Genomic DNA, 17,705 nt, shown 5'->3' with positions numbered 1-17,705 from the left:
CTGACTGATTGCCCCTCTGCTAGAGTGAGAAATGAAGAGAATTTTTCACCCCAAAATAATTTTGAAATCGCCATCACGCCCACAAATATCGCACGATTGGTATCAAAATCGGTCCTGACATTGATACGCCTGTCTGCTCCGGTAAAATGTTTTCGAAATTTATCTAGATCGTACGGTTTTCTGTCACGGTGCTTCAGAGCACAGTCATGCGACAGGATTTTCTCAGGCTCTCTCAGGCTTTCTCCAATGTATTTGAATACAATTTCAGATCTGGGCACAACATTTCTTTCTCTCATCGCTGTAAATGCTCTGAGTGAGGTACAGATATGAATCTCGGGACTATCGCAGAAGACACATAGGCCTCTCATACGCTCCAAACGCTTTTCGAATATGTATTACGGTTCCCGAACAGGAAGGATTTGTTTCCAATGCTTTTTTTCAGTAAAACGTGTTGGCTCAAACACACAATTGTGTCTGCAGCATGTATGACTCACAGCTCACACCTGCTGAGACCATTATTTACCATAGCAACGGAACTCAAGAGGCTATTGGCTGGTGGTTAGGACTACAAATACGCATCGCTGTAGTTCTATCTATCCTCAGTTGAAACAGATCAGGACTGAACTGGCCTTTAGAACTAATTGCTGCTATGGGCTGTATATAACTGATTTAACTCAGTATCTGTTACACATGGGATTAGTTTTAAACTTTAAAATTCAGCATATTGAAAATTTCAAAATAAAAGCCTTGAATATTTTTACATGACCTAAATGCTCTTTTTTGGCTTTATTTGACTTTTTCATCCAAAGCACTGTTACACATGGGATTAGTTTGGCCCTTTGAAATGAAGCATACTGAAAATTTCAAAATAAAAGCCTTGAATATTTTTACATCAACTACTTGTGTTTTGAGCATTATATAACTATTTTAACCCAATGACTGTTATTCATGGGATTAGTTTGGCCCTTTGAAATGAAGCTTAACATTTCAAAATAAAAGCCTTGAATATTTTTACATCAGCTACTTGCGTTTTGAGCATTATATAACTATTTTAACCCAAGGACTATTACGCATGGGATTAGTTTGGCCCTTTGAAACGAAGTTTAACAAAACTTCCAAAATAAAAGCCTTGACAACATTTTAAATCGTACCGAATGGTGCGCGTCCGCCTCGCTTAACGTTCTTGCGGTTCTCCGCGTGCCACTGATTACGTCGCGGCGTTCTTTAGCGTCGACGCCGATTTGTGGCGAGACGACGCCGGGCCCGAGCCCCCCGGGCGCGCCACGGCAGGCCCCGGCTAAATTTCTTCCGAAATTTTCTAGTTCAGAATTTACACCCTACAGGTTTGGGTTAAGCAGAAATTTATGGGATCTACAAAAGGATTTGATAGTAACGGGATTGGAAAGCCATTTCATACAATTTTCACATTTAGGTTTTATTTCACTTCACAATTAAGCATTATATTTTTTTCTTTGGCTAAAACAGACAACAACTTAAATATATTTACGTTTCTAATATGACAAAATGAAAAAGTTAAAGCAGTATGAATACCTTTGCCAGACGGCGCATATATTAGCTTTTAAATAAGCTAATATGCTTCGAAATTTGTTTATGTAAACAAATTTCATCATGAAATCATGCAGGGACGTGCGGTCAGGGGAGGCAAGTGAGGCAGAGCCTCACGTGTCATAATGGAAAAATATAATGATAAAATAATTCATATTGTTATTTTCACCCTGTGGTTTGTACTGTAAAGTATTTATGTTTTATTTAGCTTAACCAATTTTGATTATTTTTTTCTTCGAAATAGCTGAATTTTCCCATTCAAATGCTCGGAAGCGAAGCTGGTGAGGCAGCAGCGAACTGAGCCTCCTGTCTGTACGTCGCCAGTAAAATAGGTAAAAAAAACATTAAATGTATTAACTGACTTTCCATAATTTAGCTTATGTATATAATGTACAGTGCTTTTTGTCACCAACTGTGTGTGTAACGTGTTTCGTGTGCTGAGGAGCGATCAGAAGCGGCAGAGAACAGATTCGAGGTGAGGCAGGCAGTTCTCTTGCCTCATGGCAGGGGGCGCTCATGATCCCTGACATTGTGACTCCACAACTGCAGAGTAAGAGACAGTAACGGCGAGCTAGAAATACAGTAAAGTCAAGTGCAGCGATATATTTATAGTTTTCTCCTCGTACCACAGCAATCACTTATTAATAATCGCAAAAATAAACACTAAGCCTAAAACCATCTTACTGCAACAGACTGGATGTTCTGCTCTTTGTGTGGGAAATAATTCAGTATTTGTTATTGGCGTTGTCAGTTGCTATGGCAACGAGTCTGTGCGTAGCCTGGCCAATGCAGAGAGCGTGAAAGACGTGGTTTTGAGTCGTACTTAAGCGGGTTTTGCCTTTGCTGTGGAGCACAGCACGAAATTAATAATATCTACATTTCCAAGTTTGATTGAGTTAACAGAATTATTCTACCGCGGCAGCGCGGCTGTGGTGCATGTAGAAGGATTATCTTTTTGCCCTCCGGCTTTGTCCGCATGCGCGAAATTTCCTCATGTTAACAATAACGTGCAGGTGGTCTACATTTGTATCTGATTAGGATTAAGTCGGTGCCTCACCAGCATTGCACCTCACCGCACGTCACTGAAATCATGATATTATGTAAAACAAACAACACATGTAGTAGTGTTTTCAAACACTAATATTATAGTAAACCAACTCTCGAATAACAAAAACTGTGGAAATTAAGGTCTTTTCTCGTTTTCTGGTTTAAGCGATAACTGCTGTCCTCAGCCTACAGTTCCCAAAATGCAATGGGCTCGGCTTCGCTTCCGGTCCTGCGCCGTTTCTGGAGCGGATTGGAACCCGGAGTCAGGACTCGCTAAATGAAGGCTGTTTTGCAGAAAAGGTAACGTGTTTCCTCACTAATTTACTCGCGTTTCCATCAAAATGGCGACGCAGTCTGCCAGCAAAAGTGCAGCCGGTGTGACCGGGTCGCTCGGGGCTTCTCTGCGCCGCTCCCACGGCTCTAACCCCGGCGCTGAACAGCACCGACTCCGGTTTGGTGGTTTGCGTCTCCGATCCAGCCGCCATGCCGACTGTTCTTTGTTACATTGTAGAGAAGAGAAGCCGCTCAGATCGGAGTTAAAACCCGGCTAGAGTTTGGGAACCACTCAGATCCTGGATCACCAACTCTTACACGGATTCCTTAGATTGGAAAAAAAAATGCAGCCTCCGAGTGACTCACAAACATTAAATAAAAAACGCAGTTAGTGCTTTCAAACACATTGCTGTCTATCAGAGGGGTTGATGTGTTCAGGTACAGCCGAAAAGTACCATCAAATACTTATGCAGGTTCGGTTCTTTTAAACACTCACTCATACAAGTAGTTGTGTTCAAATGACCTGAATGTTGTCAGCTTCCTCCTTATTTCATGGCCAAACACAGAATAAAAATCCGTCTCCTCTCTGTGCAGGCTGGCATAATGGCTGAGCAGACCCCAGATGAGTTCATCTGTGAGTATGAATCCACGCGTCGCTGTATTCTGACTCTGACAGCGTGGGAGCAGGCTGTGGTGACAGATGTGATCCCTTCCACAGGGTGCGAGGACTGTGGTCACTACCATGACTCGGAGTGTCCTGAACTGGGACCGCTGGTTACCGTGCAGGACTCGTTCGTCCTCAGTCGAGCTCGGTGAGTTGGCAGCGTGGGAACACCGTTCAAGCTGGACTTGGATGGTTTGTCCGAGTCTCTCTCATAAAAGCAACAGTTATCCCTAAAGCTACCGAAATAATAATAGGGTAGTTTAAGTTATAACAGTAGAAGCGCAGATTTCTATTTTTTCCCTTTTTTTGTGGCAATGCTTCAGATCAAACAAATGTGTATATAAAAATAGGCTGGGCGATATGGCGGAGAAACGATATTTGTGTTTCGTATCAGTGGATATCGATAATGATTTGTTTCAAATATCTTAATGCTGCCTCTTTTATCCACAATTTAATCTCGAGCTGTTGTTCTAATTTCCTCCCTTCTCTCCACGCCATGATGTTTTTTTGTAAGGCATGGTGATGAAACCTGAAGCTACTACAAGTTACTCAGCAGGTTGTTGCTGGGGTAACCAAAGAGCGAGTTAGTTAGTTGATGACACCAAACTTGCTTTCGCTGACTGTGAGAAGATGAGGCTAAAGTCTTTCCTCTGCCTACATCTCCCAGAATGCTGTGCGGTCCTGGAGCAGAGTTCATTGAAATGATTGAACACACGTTGTGCATTTTCTAATGGTATTGAGGATGTGTCTATCGCGATATAGATTGATTTATTGCCCAGACCTAATACAAAACAAATGTACCCTGAATAAATACAATAAGTTGTTTTCAAATGATTTTCTTTATCAAGATACAAAAAAATAAAATACAATAAAATCTAGTTACCCCAAAACCTAATAACTGGTTGATGCAGCAACATCTGCCATCAAGTGTTTGAAAAACTTGCATGAAGTTTTTGCATCACTGTGGAGGAATTTTGGCCTGCAGTTGTGTTTGCATTGGAAATAAGGGCGGGGTGACATGGACTTATACATTTATTGGGTTATTTGGTGGTACTATTGTGACAAAATTAAAAATGATGATAAAACTAGATGGTAAAAATGACTTCTCAGGGACACTGCTGCACATAGTAACTGCACAATAATTTCAAAATGACTGATATTTATTGAGGCTCTCGTGGAACAAACAGTGGAGAAAAGAGCAAACATGGCATTTCCGATAATTTGGCATTTTTGGGGGGGAAGGAATAACATCATTAATTGAAATTTATCAAGACAACAATAAATCTAAATTTTTATCATAAGACGTTTTCCACAATAAATCATAAACGGTGTGATAAATGCCCACCATTACTTGGAGCTCTCTTAAAGGACAAAAAAAAACCACTCAAATTCTGGATGCAATTTTTTTCATAGTCTCTTAATGTGGAATAATGAACTCTGACCTCAACTTGTTTTCTGCTTGTTTCTTAAAAATATGAAATTCTTTAGAAATTTGGACTCCAAACTCCACTCTAAAATTGAAAGCCAACTAAATAAATAAATTTCAGCCCCATTACTTGCCCTTTTTAGTTATCACTACCCACTAATGCAGGTACTGTTAGTGTGCAGCTCCTTAAATCCTGCTGGATTTTGCTCATTTTTTAAACAAACTCCCTCTCTCTGTCCTGCGTCAGATCATCTCTCCCTAGCAGCTTGGAGATCAGAGAGGTGGGTAACAGAGAGGAGGGGGTGTTCGTCCTGCGTCGACTGGTCAAGCGGACCCGCTTTGGACCCTTTGAAGCGAAGAGAGTGCCCATTCTGGAGAACGAAGGAGTATTCCCTCTGAAGGTGCCACCAGATAAACCCTCACGACTTAGAACACGATTCAAGCCCTGCGTTGTGCTAGAAAGATTTCGTTGTTGCATGTATACTTTGTCGTCTGTTGGGCAGATCTTCCAGAAGGACGGTGCCGTGGTGTGCTTTGACTGCAGCAGCGAGGACGACTGCAACTGGATGATGCTGGTGCGACCTGCCGCCGACCACAAGCACCAGAACCTGACTGCTTACCAGCAGGATGACGACGTTTACTTCAACACCTCTCAGGTACCCTCACCCAGCCTGGCCGTGCCATCATGCTATCAGAGGGTTGCGCTCTTCCTACATGTGGTTCTGCTGTTTACCAGGACGTGCTCCCAGGAACGGAGCTGAGAGTCTGGTATGGCGCCTTCTATGCCAAGAAGATGGAGAAACCAATCCTGAAGCTGCCACCACCGCTGCCTCCACCAGGTAACTGGAAATCACAAACCTCAGCGTGTTTTACATGGATTTTATGAGACAGATTAAAAGAAAGTAGCACGTAATTTATTATCGGCATCTGTGAAGAACAATTTTCAAATCTTGCAACAGATTCTTGGTTGCATTTCAGTCTGGCCTTTGACTGGGCCACTCTAACTCATGATTCTCGAATTGTAATACGAGCTCCATCCATCTTCCGACCTGCTCCTATCAACTACCACCACCACGGAGGAAAGAGGGCAGAATACAAGGCTTGTCACGATAAATTTTGCTGGACGGTAAATTGTCCCAGAAGTTATTGCGATAAATAATAATATTGTTGTTTTGAGACCATTTTAAGGTAATATTGATTACAGAATAGCACTGCAAGTACACCCCGTCAAAGATCAATAAACTTTCATTTCAAAGGGACACTTAACACTGGAACTAGAAGGCCATTTAAATATCTGAAATAAAACAACCTAAACAACAAATATGATAGACACCGAAGTCTCTTTAAACAAAACTTTCCTACAAAAAACAGGGGGCTGGTCCAGACCAGCGCACCAGATTGAAGTATTTTGGTAGAAGAGAGTGAGGCACGAGAAAAACAATCATGCAAATGGAAAATATTGACTTCATTTTAATTTTTCCATTTCCAATGCAAACGCATTGCATATTTTTTAGACTTTTAGTGGCAAAAAACTGAAACAAGACTAACATCTTTTTCCTCTTCACAACTACACTCTACTTTTGTCGCTTTGCCGCATGTAAGGGCGCCCTCATAAATCAGCAAATCGGCAATTAGCCAACATTTATTGATCAATCTTCTCTGCCTCAACAAAGGTCTAAAAATTCAGCAGACCCACCCATCAGGTCACATCTGCATGTGTGCGGTCAACAATGGTCACTCCACTATTGCCAACTAGCAAATTTATCACTATTTTTAGCAACTTTTCAAAAAAAAAAAAAAATTATCAACCAAATTTAGAGTTGGCTGGTCAGGCTTTTTTTTTTTTTAAAAAAAATTGGGGATCAGTAAGAAATCTGCAATTGCTGAACCCAGAGTCTGATGAAATCGCAATAAAATCCAGTGAAAGTTGTGGTTGTGATGCAACAAATTGTGAAAACGTTTTTGGTCCATGAATACCTTTGAGTAGTTCTGTACATCACAAATACTTTACAGCACAGATTCTGATGAGCCAGGCCAGAAACAATGTGCCTTCTGCTCTTTCTTCCTGAACAGATGTCACATTGTCCTCTGCTAAAATAAAGATATCAGATGCCCACTTGCTGCTTCACAGGGCTGAAGACGACAATGCAGGTAAAACAACTTGAAGCATCGATCACCTGAATTCTCACAAATCTGTAAATGGCGGCTTTAAATTTCAGTCAAGTTTGCAGTATTTTCTCTTAGCTTTCCGCTTTCTGTCCTCAGTATTTATTCTTAATAGGACTGGGATCCAGACATGTTTCCGTGCCCCAGTACATTTATTTCCCTTTTATTGATTGCAGGTATAACCCTGGATGTCAGCAGTGAGGTTGCCTCAGTGCAGTCCTTGGTTGCCCCTGGTGTTGAGGAAGGGAAACCCCACACGGCCCAAGTTTGCCGTAAAAGAGGGCAGGGCCGCGGGAGGAGAGCCAGGGGACGCAGGCCTGGAGCGGCCCCCTTCACAAGCAGGACCAGAGGTAAGAAAGAAAAGAGTTAGGCTTTTAAGGATTACACCAAACATCTGGCTTTTTGGATCAGTCTTAAACAAAGTAGCAGATACTAGAATTTAGATTTCTTGACCTTAAAACTTTTACATCTATTTTTTTTATTAGTTTCAGATACACTAACTTGGGTGGCAGACATGGAGAAAATCAGTTTCTCACATAAATATTGGCTGATCGCAAACCTCCCAAAATGAACTAAATTGGTGCACGATACTAAATCGTCGCACCCCTACAAGATGCTGCAGCTAAAAAGCAGGTTTCCTTATGTTGACTCATCAGCGTATGTGTGTGTGCTCCTGATGTGTGCAGACGTAAAGCCCATGCTGGGAGGCCTGGAGCTGGTGGCCTCGGAGGCGGCTGCATCATCAGAGAGCAGCAGCCTGCTCACGTCCTCCGAAGGCACGGCTGTCCAAAGGAGGCACAAAGCCAGAGAGCACAAGCGGGTTTATCGCTGCTCCCTCTGCAGTAAAATCTTCCAGAACAGCAGCAACCTGAACAGACACATCCGGTCTCACGGTAAGAGCCAGGTGTCTTCTTTTACCGCAGCGTGCGACGAAGCAAACTGGAGTCGATCGAGCAAAGTGGCTGTGCATTGTGTAACATCACAGGTTTCCTCTGTGCCCCGTCTCAGGTGATAAGCTGTTTAAGTGCGACGAATGTGATAAGTTATTCAGCCGTAAGGAGAGTCTGAAGCAGCACATTTCCTACAAGCACAGCAAGAACATGGTGAGTGACACTGTCGCCTCCGGCTTTTTACTTTCTCCCGCTGGTTGACGTCTTTGTGTTTCTCTGCAGCCTGACCAAGACTACAAATATAAGTGCAACACATGCGAGAAATCGTTTCGTCTGGAAAACGCCTTAAAGTTCCACAACTGCCGCACAGGTGCCGTTTCTCCGCTCTTCTTCTAAGACGTTCCGAGCCGCTTTTCTGTCCCACCTGAATCTTTTTTTCCTTTCATTTCGTCCCTCTCTCACATCCCCAGACGACAAGACGTTCCAGTGCGACATCTGCTCGCGATTCTTCTCCACCAACAGCAACCTCTCCAAGCATAAGAAGAAGCACGGCGAGAAGCTCTACTCTTGCGAGATCTGCAACAAAATGTTCTACCGCAAAGACGTGATGCAGGAGCACCACAGGAGGCACAGCGTGGGTGAGTCGCTGCAGCCGCAGAGCAGGATCAGGAAAACCTGGGAGAGCGGCTGCAAACGGGTTTAGTTTTATCTCCAACTGGACAGTGACTCTAAACCAGTCTCTTCAAGATGTTGGGATGTTTTCTTGTGATTGTTGCGACCTAAAATTACTCATTTTGTGGCATCTTTTTCAAAATTTTGCGGTCACTTTTGCAATAACATGAAGAAAAAAATGGAATTGCTGCATATAATCATCCTAAAGCACCTTTTTTTTGTTTTTTTGTTTTTTTTTACATAGTTGACGTTTAAAGTCCAAATAACTTTTTCAAGTATCTTCTTAAAGTAGCAATCTTAATACATAAAAAATCAACTTCTTGAGGAGTTGTCAAGATGCAACTCCAGTTAACATGAACTGTTTACATAGTAGAAGAAAATCCTACAGAACATCTCAAGATGTTTTTGGCACAAAAAAACCCGCTAATGTTACCGTTTCATCTTGCAGGTTCGACCGTCAAGAGATGTTGTGAAACAGGAAGTTAAATTAGAAGGGGAAATAAAAAGGATTGGTCAAAATTCAGACGAGTTGCTGTGAGTGGTCTGAAAAGAAAGAAATGCGGTAATCCTTATGTGGTTGGTCAGACTTCCGGAAAAGTTGCAATTACTGGTGATAATTGCAGGAAAATTTGCGAACAATGAGTAAAATTACGTTGCACACACAACGTCACAACATTCTGGAGGGACTGCTAAACCTACAGATGAAAAGATGCGATTAAAAACCTTGATCCTGTTCTTGACTAAATGCTCTGAATCCATCCTGACTTCTCCTGAGCTACTTTGCAAAGAAGAAAGGGCAAAAATGTCATGCTATACACATGCAAAGCTGAGCCACCCTCATCGTCTTCAACTTGTTATACTTGTAAGCAGGCCCAAAACAGATGAAGAAAGAAGAGCTGGAGGCGAACGGAGAGGAAGGGACCAAGTACAGGAAGGAACCGTCTCCCTGCCCCATCTGCGGCAAGGTAAGGGTTTGTCTCAGGCGCTGCCGGCAACCGGTCTTACACATGGTTGGAAGTAGACGTGCAGTAAAGGCGTTCTCAGATGCTGTATTCGTCACACACATACTGCATGCCTGTGCTCGCAGGTGTTTTCTTGCAGGAGCAATATGAACAAACACCTGTTGACTCATGGAGACAAGAAATACACCTGTGAGATCTGCGGCCGGAAGTTCTTCCGCGTGGACGTCCTCCGGGACCACATCCACGTGCATTTCAAGGTGACCTTGAGACCTGGTCCGATCTGTATTTTCATCTGTTAAAAAAAAAAAATAATGGAGTTGTTTTGGTTCCAGGACATTGCTTTAATGGATGAGCAAGAGAGAGAGGACTTCATCAAGAAGATCGGCATCTCGCCAGATGACAGCGATGAAACGGATGAAGAAGATGAGGATGATGATCCTGATCACCACAAATACAACTGCAAGAAATGTCAAGTAAGCTTAATTTTTGATTTTTAAAAAATAGCGGATGAGAAACAGTTCCATGAGGTGAAATACATATAGCCCTGTAGCTATCAGACATTTTGGCTGTGAAAAATACAAACCAGACAGCAGGCTGTTTTCAGGGATCAGTACGTGACCCAAGTCATCTGCTTCCGTGTACCTAGTTGTCGTTTGCGAAGGGCAGAGATTACCTGAAGCACATCACAGAGCAACACAAGGAGAAAGGCCACAGCTGTGCGATCTGCAACCGCCACTTTGCTCTGAAGGCCACGTACAACGCTCACCTGGTCATTCACAGAGAGCAGCTGCCCGACCCTGCAGTGCAGAAGTAAGGCAGCAGGAAGCGCCTCTGCTATCGAGTGCTACTTAAAACTACATGAAGTCTTGGGAAAGATGAGTTAAAGTCCAGCTGGTTCTGTCCTCCAGGTACATCCATCCGTGTGAAATGTGTGGTCGAATCTTCAACAGCATCGGCAACCTGGAAAGACACAAGATTATCCACACTGGTGAGCAGCGTGCTGGGAACTCTGTAGGATCTTAAAACGGGATAACTTTAAAGTCGCTTTTTATGTTGGACATAATATGCTTTGTGCTCGTTACTCCTACGTGCCAACAGCCTGCTTTGTTCAGCCTTCCTGTTATCTGCTTAAATTAGCTCTGGGTACATTCGCTTGTCAATCGCTAGTTCTCTAAGGCAGAGAGAAATTGACCTAATAAGTCGGCTAGCTGTTTTTTTTTGGTTGTAGAAAGAAAATGTCTAAGTCCGTTTTCCTTTAGTTTACGGCTGAAGAGGGTTGTTTTTAGCTAATCGCAATTTTGCATGGTGTGTTCAATTACTGCAAAAATATCAGATTTTTAGTTCAGGCAGTTGTGTCAGTGTTGCTGTCTGAATGGTCCCGATCCTTAAGATATTCTTTAATTGATATTTAGACATGAGAAAACACCGAAACAGCATATTAGCTAAATTCTTTTTTTCATTAAAGATTACCTGCTGGAAAGAATTGGGGAGAAAAAAATCTATTTATTTTCTTCTCCTGTTTATTTGAATACCAAAACATATCTTTAAAGTGTTTGCTGCTGTGTCATGATTCAGGGGTAAAGAGCCACTGCTGTGAGAAATGTGGCAAATCATTCGCAAGGAAGGACATGCTGAAGGAGCACCTCAGGGTTCACGATGACAACCGGGACTATCTGTGTGCAGAGTGTGGGAAAGGTTTGCATCACACCCCTCATGTTTTTTTACTAAGTTGAAACTAGATCTCTTAAGTTATACTCAGATTATAATTATATATCGGTTATGTCTCCCTTTGCAGGCATGAAAACCAAGCATGCTCTGAGGCACCACATGAAGCTTCACAAAGGCATCAAAGAGTACGAGTGTAAAGAATGCAACCGCAAGTTTGCCCAGAAAGTCAACATGCTGAAGCACTTCAAGAGACACACAGGTAGTTTGGGATGTTTCAGTAAACTTTTCCATGAAGTTAAAATGATCATACTATTGTTGATTTACCTCCATACCAACTTGGTTGCAGGTGTTAAGGACTTTATGTGTGAACTTTGTGGGAAGACGTTCAGCGAGAGGACAACCCTGGAGACGCACAAGCTAATCCACACAGGTCAGTCTCTCATGAGGCAGGAGTTTGTTTCACATTAAAGGTGTTTTCACACCTGATAGTCCGGTAGACTCGGTTGGATTGGGGAGCAAAATTGCAACATTTGCTATGTTTTCAGCAGCTGTGGTTCATTTTCACACTGTATTGTGTCAAAAGAGCCAAACCCTTTGAGAAACCTGTTCCCCTCATCGCCTGTGGTGGCGCTGCACGAAGAACCACTGAAGGAATCAGCTCAAAAATCTCTGAAGAAGACACTGAGCGTCACTTCCTTCTTCAGATTTGAGCATTTGTAGGATTTCTCTTTTGTCTTTGGCAAAACATTGCTACCCATTTCTTTCACTAGCGCTAGACACACGCGCTTATTTTGGTTCTTTTGACCCAGAATGCCCTGCACTAAAATCAACTTTGACATGAGAAAGTTTGATTCAAAGTTGAATCAAACTTTGAATCAAAGTTGATTGGCGTTCTCATATGCTGAGTTCATTTTAATCAAACTGAGGTCTAGGTTTGTAGGGGAGAAAGAGTTTGCTTTTTTGGTCCGCGTCAGATTTTGATTCCACACTCACACCTCCCCAAATGAAGCAGATTTTCTAGGCAAACAAACTAGAGTTCGATTAAAGCGGACTAAACAGGGATGGTGTGAATGCACCCTCAAAGCCACAAAAATTTAAGAAAGCTATAATTTTTGGTAAAAACTTTTTTAAAAAAGAAGAAAATTAACAAATAATATCTGTACAACAAAACAAGGAAGGTGAAGAGCTTTTATTACTGTGTATTATTTTGAGACTTCCTTCATTGTTATAAAATGAAAGATTGATTGATGCATCTTTAAAATGTACCAGTAATTAATTAATTAGTTTAGTGTTGTACAAAACACTTTATGTAGCCAGCATTTTACAGAGTGATCAACAGTGTTCTGAACTGACCATTGTTTCACTGTTGCTGCAGTGGGTAAGACGTGGAAGTGTGAACATTGCGACAAGAAGTACCTGACGGAGTACATGCTGCAGAAGCACATCCACCTGACCCATGAAAAGGTGGAAGCCCAGTCGTGTCACCTCTGTGGGACTAAGGTGTCGACCCGTGCCTCCATGAACCGCCATCTACGCCGCAAACACCCCGAGGTAAGCCCGGACGAGCCCCCGGGGGGGGGATTGATTATATGATCAGAGGTGGGTAGTAACTACTTAGATTTACTTGAGTAACTGTTTTTGGAAGAAAAAAGTACTTTTGGGAGTAGTTTTACTACACCATACCTTTTACTTTTACATTAGTGATATTGTGAAGTATCACTACTCTTCCTTGAGTAAAATTTGTGTTTATATATATATATATATATATACACTGTATATATACATATACAGCACAGACCAAAAGTTTGGACACACCTTTTAATTCAATGAGTTTCCTTTATTTTCATGACTATTGACATTGTAGATTCACACTGAAGGCATCAAAACTATGAATAACACATGTGGAAATATGCACTAAACAAAAAAGTGTAAAACAACTGAAAATACCCCTAATATTCTAGTTTCCTCAAAGTAGCAAGCTTTTGCTGTGATTACTGCTTTGCACACACTCTGCATTTTCTTGATGAGCTTCAAGAGGTAGTCACCTGAAATGGTTTTCACTTCATAGGTGTGCCCTGTCAGGTTAATAAGTGAAATTTCTTGCCTTATAAATAGTCATGAAAATAAAGAAAACCCATTGAATTAGAAGGTGTGTCCAAACTTTTGGTCTGTACTGTATATATATATGTATATATATATATCTTCAGTTGTAGCTTAATTACTGCTGTAGGGGTGTTGTTCTAGCTGATGATATTTTCAATAATCATGATTAGTCTGATTAATCGTTTCACCCCTGATTAAGTCATATGTTATGAACTCAAAACAAGGACGTTTGTAGTATTTTTACCAAATACTTTCTCACTTTTACTTTAGTAGTTTTTTTAAGTTACTACTTTGTAGTTTTATTTGAGTAAAATTAGTTAAAGTAGAGCTAGTTTTACTTGTGTAAATTTTGTTCTGCTCTACACACTTCTGTATGACAGCAGTCAGACCTGACCCATTACTCCACCCAGACTCCCTGATGTAATCATTCCATTTTTTGCCTGCAGGTGGCGCCAATGAGAATTGATGAGTTTGATGATTTTCAAGAAAATTCAACTGTTACTAATTCCTCCATCAGTATTGTGCAGGTTTGTTTACCATTGAGGATTATATGGAGACATTATGTCTCAGAACATAGAGGGACATTGGTTGGAGACAGAAAAACAAATCTGACTTGGTTTGTTGCTGTTGTGCTTATGTGAATGGTCTGGTCTGACAGCCCACCCTCTCCTTGGAGAAAGACAGCTTGTCCCATGAGAAGCCTGTCCGACCTAACCGGCACCCCAAGAAGAAGCAGAGAGTCCCAGCGGAACCGGAGCTCTCCGAGTCTGACGACTACAGCGATTTCACTGAGCCGAGGCACACGACCATGCCCGAATTCAACACCGTCATTGTTGGCGAGGAGACGGAGACGAGCTCTGCTGTGCAGAGCATCCAGCAGGTAGATGTCAAGTTTTCATAAGAGACACGGCTTTAAGAGGTTGTCATTTTTAGAAGAAGTTAGGAGACAATGAGTTTTCCTTAAGAAGAAATAGATGCAACAATATTGTAGCTGGATTGTTGATTGAATATTCGTCAGAAGGAAAACTGGAGTAATGTTCCTCTCTGTGATGTCATCAGTAAATGAGCTTGTCAATAAATCTGACGTCTGGTGTTTCAGGTTGTGGTCCTGACTGATCCTAACGCTCCATCAGCCCCCTCCCCTAGCAGCTCGGTCGGACTGACCAACATCACCGTCACACCAATCACCAGCCATTCCCAAGCCCAGTTCACCAGCCTGCAGCCGGTAGCCGTGGGCCACCTGACCGCCACCGATCGGCCCCTCACGTTAGATAACTCCATCCTCACTGTCACCTTCGACACCGTCAGCGGCTCCGCCATGCTCCACAACAGACCGTCTGAACTTGTCCCAGAGACGGTGGGTCCTACCAACGGTGCAGCACCCCAGTCCGTGGCTCACTTCATCAACCTCACCACTCTGGTCAACCCAATTAGCCACCAGCTGGAGGCACCAACTCTGGCTTGGAGGCCTGTTTCAGCTGCTGAGGGCAGCCAGGTCACCCACATGGATGGAGAACCTCAGGAGACCCAGAATCAGGGTCCAGATCCAGCCCAGAGCAACCCCACAGCCACCCAACAACAGCAGCAGCAGAGCAACTCCACCCAGCAGATGTTGAGCTACTGAGTACTTACTGGAGGTGCAGGTCACCTCACTTAGACATTGTTACATAGCAGATCTTTTTTCTTATCCGACCGATTTCCCTCAGATGCCTCTGAAACTAGATGAAGTGTACAAACTTGTTTTCCTTTTTTTATTTGGACAGAATGAAGTGGCTGCTATTAACAAAATAAAGCATGGAAGAAATGGTATGTTGACCCAAAACCCAGTGACATACCACCTGTAGTCAAAACCAAAGCAATATTTCTCAGACATCCACTTGCCTTTTCCAGCCTTTCAAAGCATGCCTGTTATTCAGATGAATCTGCGTTGTAAAAGTGAATTTCAAAGGAAGAACTTTATGTTAAAGTTCACTGATGAAATATTTTTTTGATTCATGTAAACTATAGTTTTTGTTTGTATGTAAAAAAAAATTAAAAATGATTTTTTTTTTCAGTTTTTCTATGTGTTTGTGTTTTCTACCCCAGAATTCAATACCAATGCATTACAACTTTGCAGTTGGTACTTGACTTTGCAAATTCATAAAGAAAAACAAAAGTAACCCACCAATTATTGGTATGTAGAAGATAAAAGTAGAAATTTGGGCATATGGCATGTGTCCTGAACTGTAGTTAAAGAATAGGTCAATACAAAGGCTATGAAGGTGATGAAGATTTTGTTAGCGTGACCCTTTGAAATACTGACATCCCTCTTGATTTTCAGCTTTTTATTGAACAACTTGGATATTCTACCTTTAAGGAACTGGTATTTGGAACAGTGAATTGTTTCATCCACCTTAAAGCAAGCTTAACGCTTGGTGTTTTCTTTTCACTAATTGAAAATAAATTGGACTTTAATTTCCCCAGCAGACAACTCATTTTCCCACCAGGTATTTGGACATTTTATCCAGGTCCGAATGTTTTTTATTGAAGATTTCCATCTTAACGCCATACTCTTTATTTTAGATACATATGAAAGACAGTGGATTGTTGCCACATATAGACTAGTACACGATTACCAAAAACTGGTTATACCTTCAGAAAATTAAATTAAAATCCGACGGAACTCGGATGAATTACAAATCATTTCTTAGATAAAAGCTTACTGAGCATGCGCAGAAATAACTTGTTTACAGTGGAACCCCAACATTAGCTTGTTATACCCCACTAGATTTTTCCCTATAACACGATGTTTTAGAACTACATTCCTTGAATATTTTTTAAATATATATATTTCCTGATACAACTGTTGTTGAACAACGAAGACTAACTAACATGTTTCTTCAGAAAAAGGTAAGCTGTTTACATGTTAGCTTGAGCTAACGTGTAAAAGCTCATGTAATACTTGACCGCTAGATGGCGACAAAGCCTAGCATGAAATTACACACAGATGCTGGAAGATTCCAAACCATTAACATTATTTAAGTAAAGAGCATGAGTCTTCGCCTCGGTAAAGAAAGATGCGGTGATTTCTTTCGTTTTTATTCAAGTAGATGAAACCAATCAAAGAAACCGGTTTATGCTGAAGACCAAAAAAGTTCTTTTTTTAAATTCTAATTGTAATTCAAGAGGTGGGAACCTGTAGGCCAAGAATACATTTGCATTTTGTAGAATGGCTTGATTAACAATTTTGATTTTCACCTTTGAATTGCCTCCTGCTGCTGGTAATGGCCTCCAGGGCTGTAGCCTCCAGGGAGTGAACACTGCTCAGCTCACCAGCAGCATTCATCCCGGAATGAAGCACACAACATCTTCCTCCCCTGACAGGGTAATTAGCCCCCACAGCCTTCCTGATGACATATTTATTCCTTTGATCTGGTCCTTCCAGTTTTTTCATTATTCGAGGAGGTGACATCATGTCTTCAGTGAATCCAAGTGGTGGAAAACAAGCTGCAGACATTCATGTATGTAGAGATGTTTGTGGCTTAACAGAAAGCACTTAATCATACTGTTAAGTGTGGTTAAATTAAGAAACACAAACATTTTTGCTTTGATACAGCTGAGATGTTGGTGCCTGAAAGAAACATCAGACAGTTTTCAGTTGGGTTGGAGAAATTTACCCCTTTTGCAGATTTTGTCACAATAAAACCATAAACTGTACTGCCTTTTACTGGGGCTTTATGCAATGGACAATAACGAGGTAGTCCAGAATTGTAAGACAAATGATGCATGCTTTTTACTATTCATTTCCGTTTTCTGCAAATCAGTATTTTGTAGGCCACATTTTGTTCCAAATACAGGTGCAAGTCCTTGGGGTATGTCTTGACCAACTTTGCAGGATTTATGCAGGTTCTTATTTGTTATCTAGCTTACGCTCAGTCAGGTTCAATGGACTGCAAACATCAATTTTCAAGTCTTGCCCCAATTTCTAAATTAGATTTAGTTCTGGACTTTGACTGGGCTGTTCTAGCACATTAATTTCCTCTATGATTAGGGTAGCTGCAGCCTAACAGGTTTTCTTCCAGGACTGTCTTGTAATTACTAGCTTCCCAACACCCTGATGTTGAAAAGAACGACCACAGTGTTAAAGATACAATTCTTGTCTGTGGGTTTTGCAGTATTTACTAATGAGAGAAATTTTGAAAGCATTTGGTTCCGCTGGATTTTATTTAAGGGTATGAGAGTAAAGAATCCTGGATAAAATGCAGGTCATACTTTTCACATTTTTAAGT

At 41.6% G+C, this 17,705-nt stretch overlaps 1 protein-coding gene across 2 annotated transcripts; it reads left to right on the top strand.

The window, feature by feature from the left end:
- The first annotated feature begins 2,256 nt into the window (after positions 1-2,256).
- On the top strand, positions 2,257-15,296 carry prdm15 (PR domain containing 15). 2 transcript variants are annotated; one of them, XM_028031190.1, is made up of 24 exons: positions 2,257-2,913; positions 3,481-3,520; positions 3,605-3,698; positions 5,224-5,377; positions 5,480-5,632; positions 5,713-5,815; positions 7,050-7,127; positions 7,319-7,492; positions 7,829-8,035; positions 8,151-8,245; positions 8,315-8,402; positions 8,503-8,670; positions 9,575-9,669; positions 9,792-9,923; positions 9,999-10,139; positions 10,313-10,476; positions 10,575-10,654; positions 11,242-11,361; positions 11,462-11,593; positions 11,681-11,764; positions 12,710-12,885; positions 13,884-13,964; positions 14,096-14,317; positions 14,537-15,296. In XM_028031190.1, the coding sequence occupies exons 2-24, from the start codon at positions 3,490-3,492 to the stop codon at positions 15,059-15,061; spliced, it is 3,297 nt and encodes a 1,098-aa protein (XP_027886991.1). In that variant the 5' UTR covers positions 2,257-2,913; positions 3,481-3,489; the 3' UTR covers positions 15,062-15,296. The 2 variants fall into 2 exon arrangements, with proteins under 2 accessions (XP_027886991.1, XP_027886990.1); XM_028031189.1 differs by having other exon boundaries at positions 9,572-9,669.
- The last annotated feature ends 2,409 nt before the right edge of the window (positions 15,297-17,705 follow it).

Source organism: Xiphophorus couchianus, chromosome 11 (assembly GCF_001444195.1).
Source record: "Xiphophorus couchianus chromosome 11, X_couchianus-1.0, whole genome shotgun sequence".
NCBI lineage: Eukaryota > Metazoa > Chordata > Actinopteri > Cyprinodontiformes > Poeciliidae > Xiphophorus > Xiphophorus couchianus.
The sequence above is the reverse complement of the archived record's forward strand: the minus strand, read 5'-3'. Positions and strand labels throughout refer to the sequence as shown.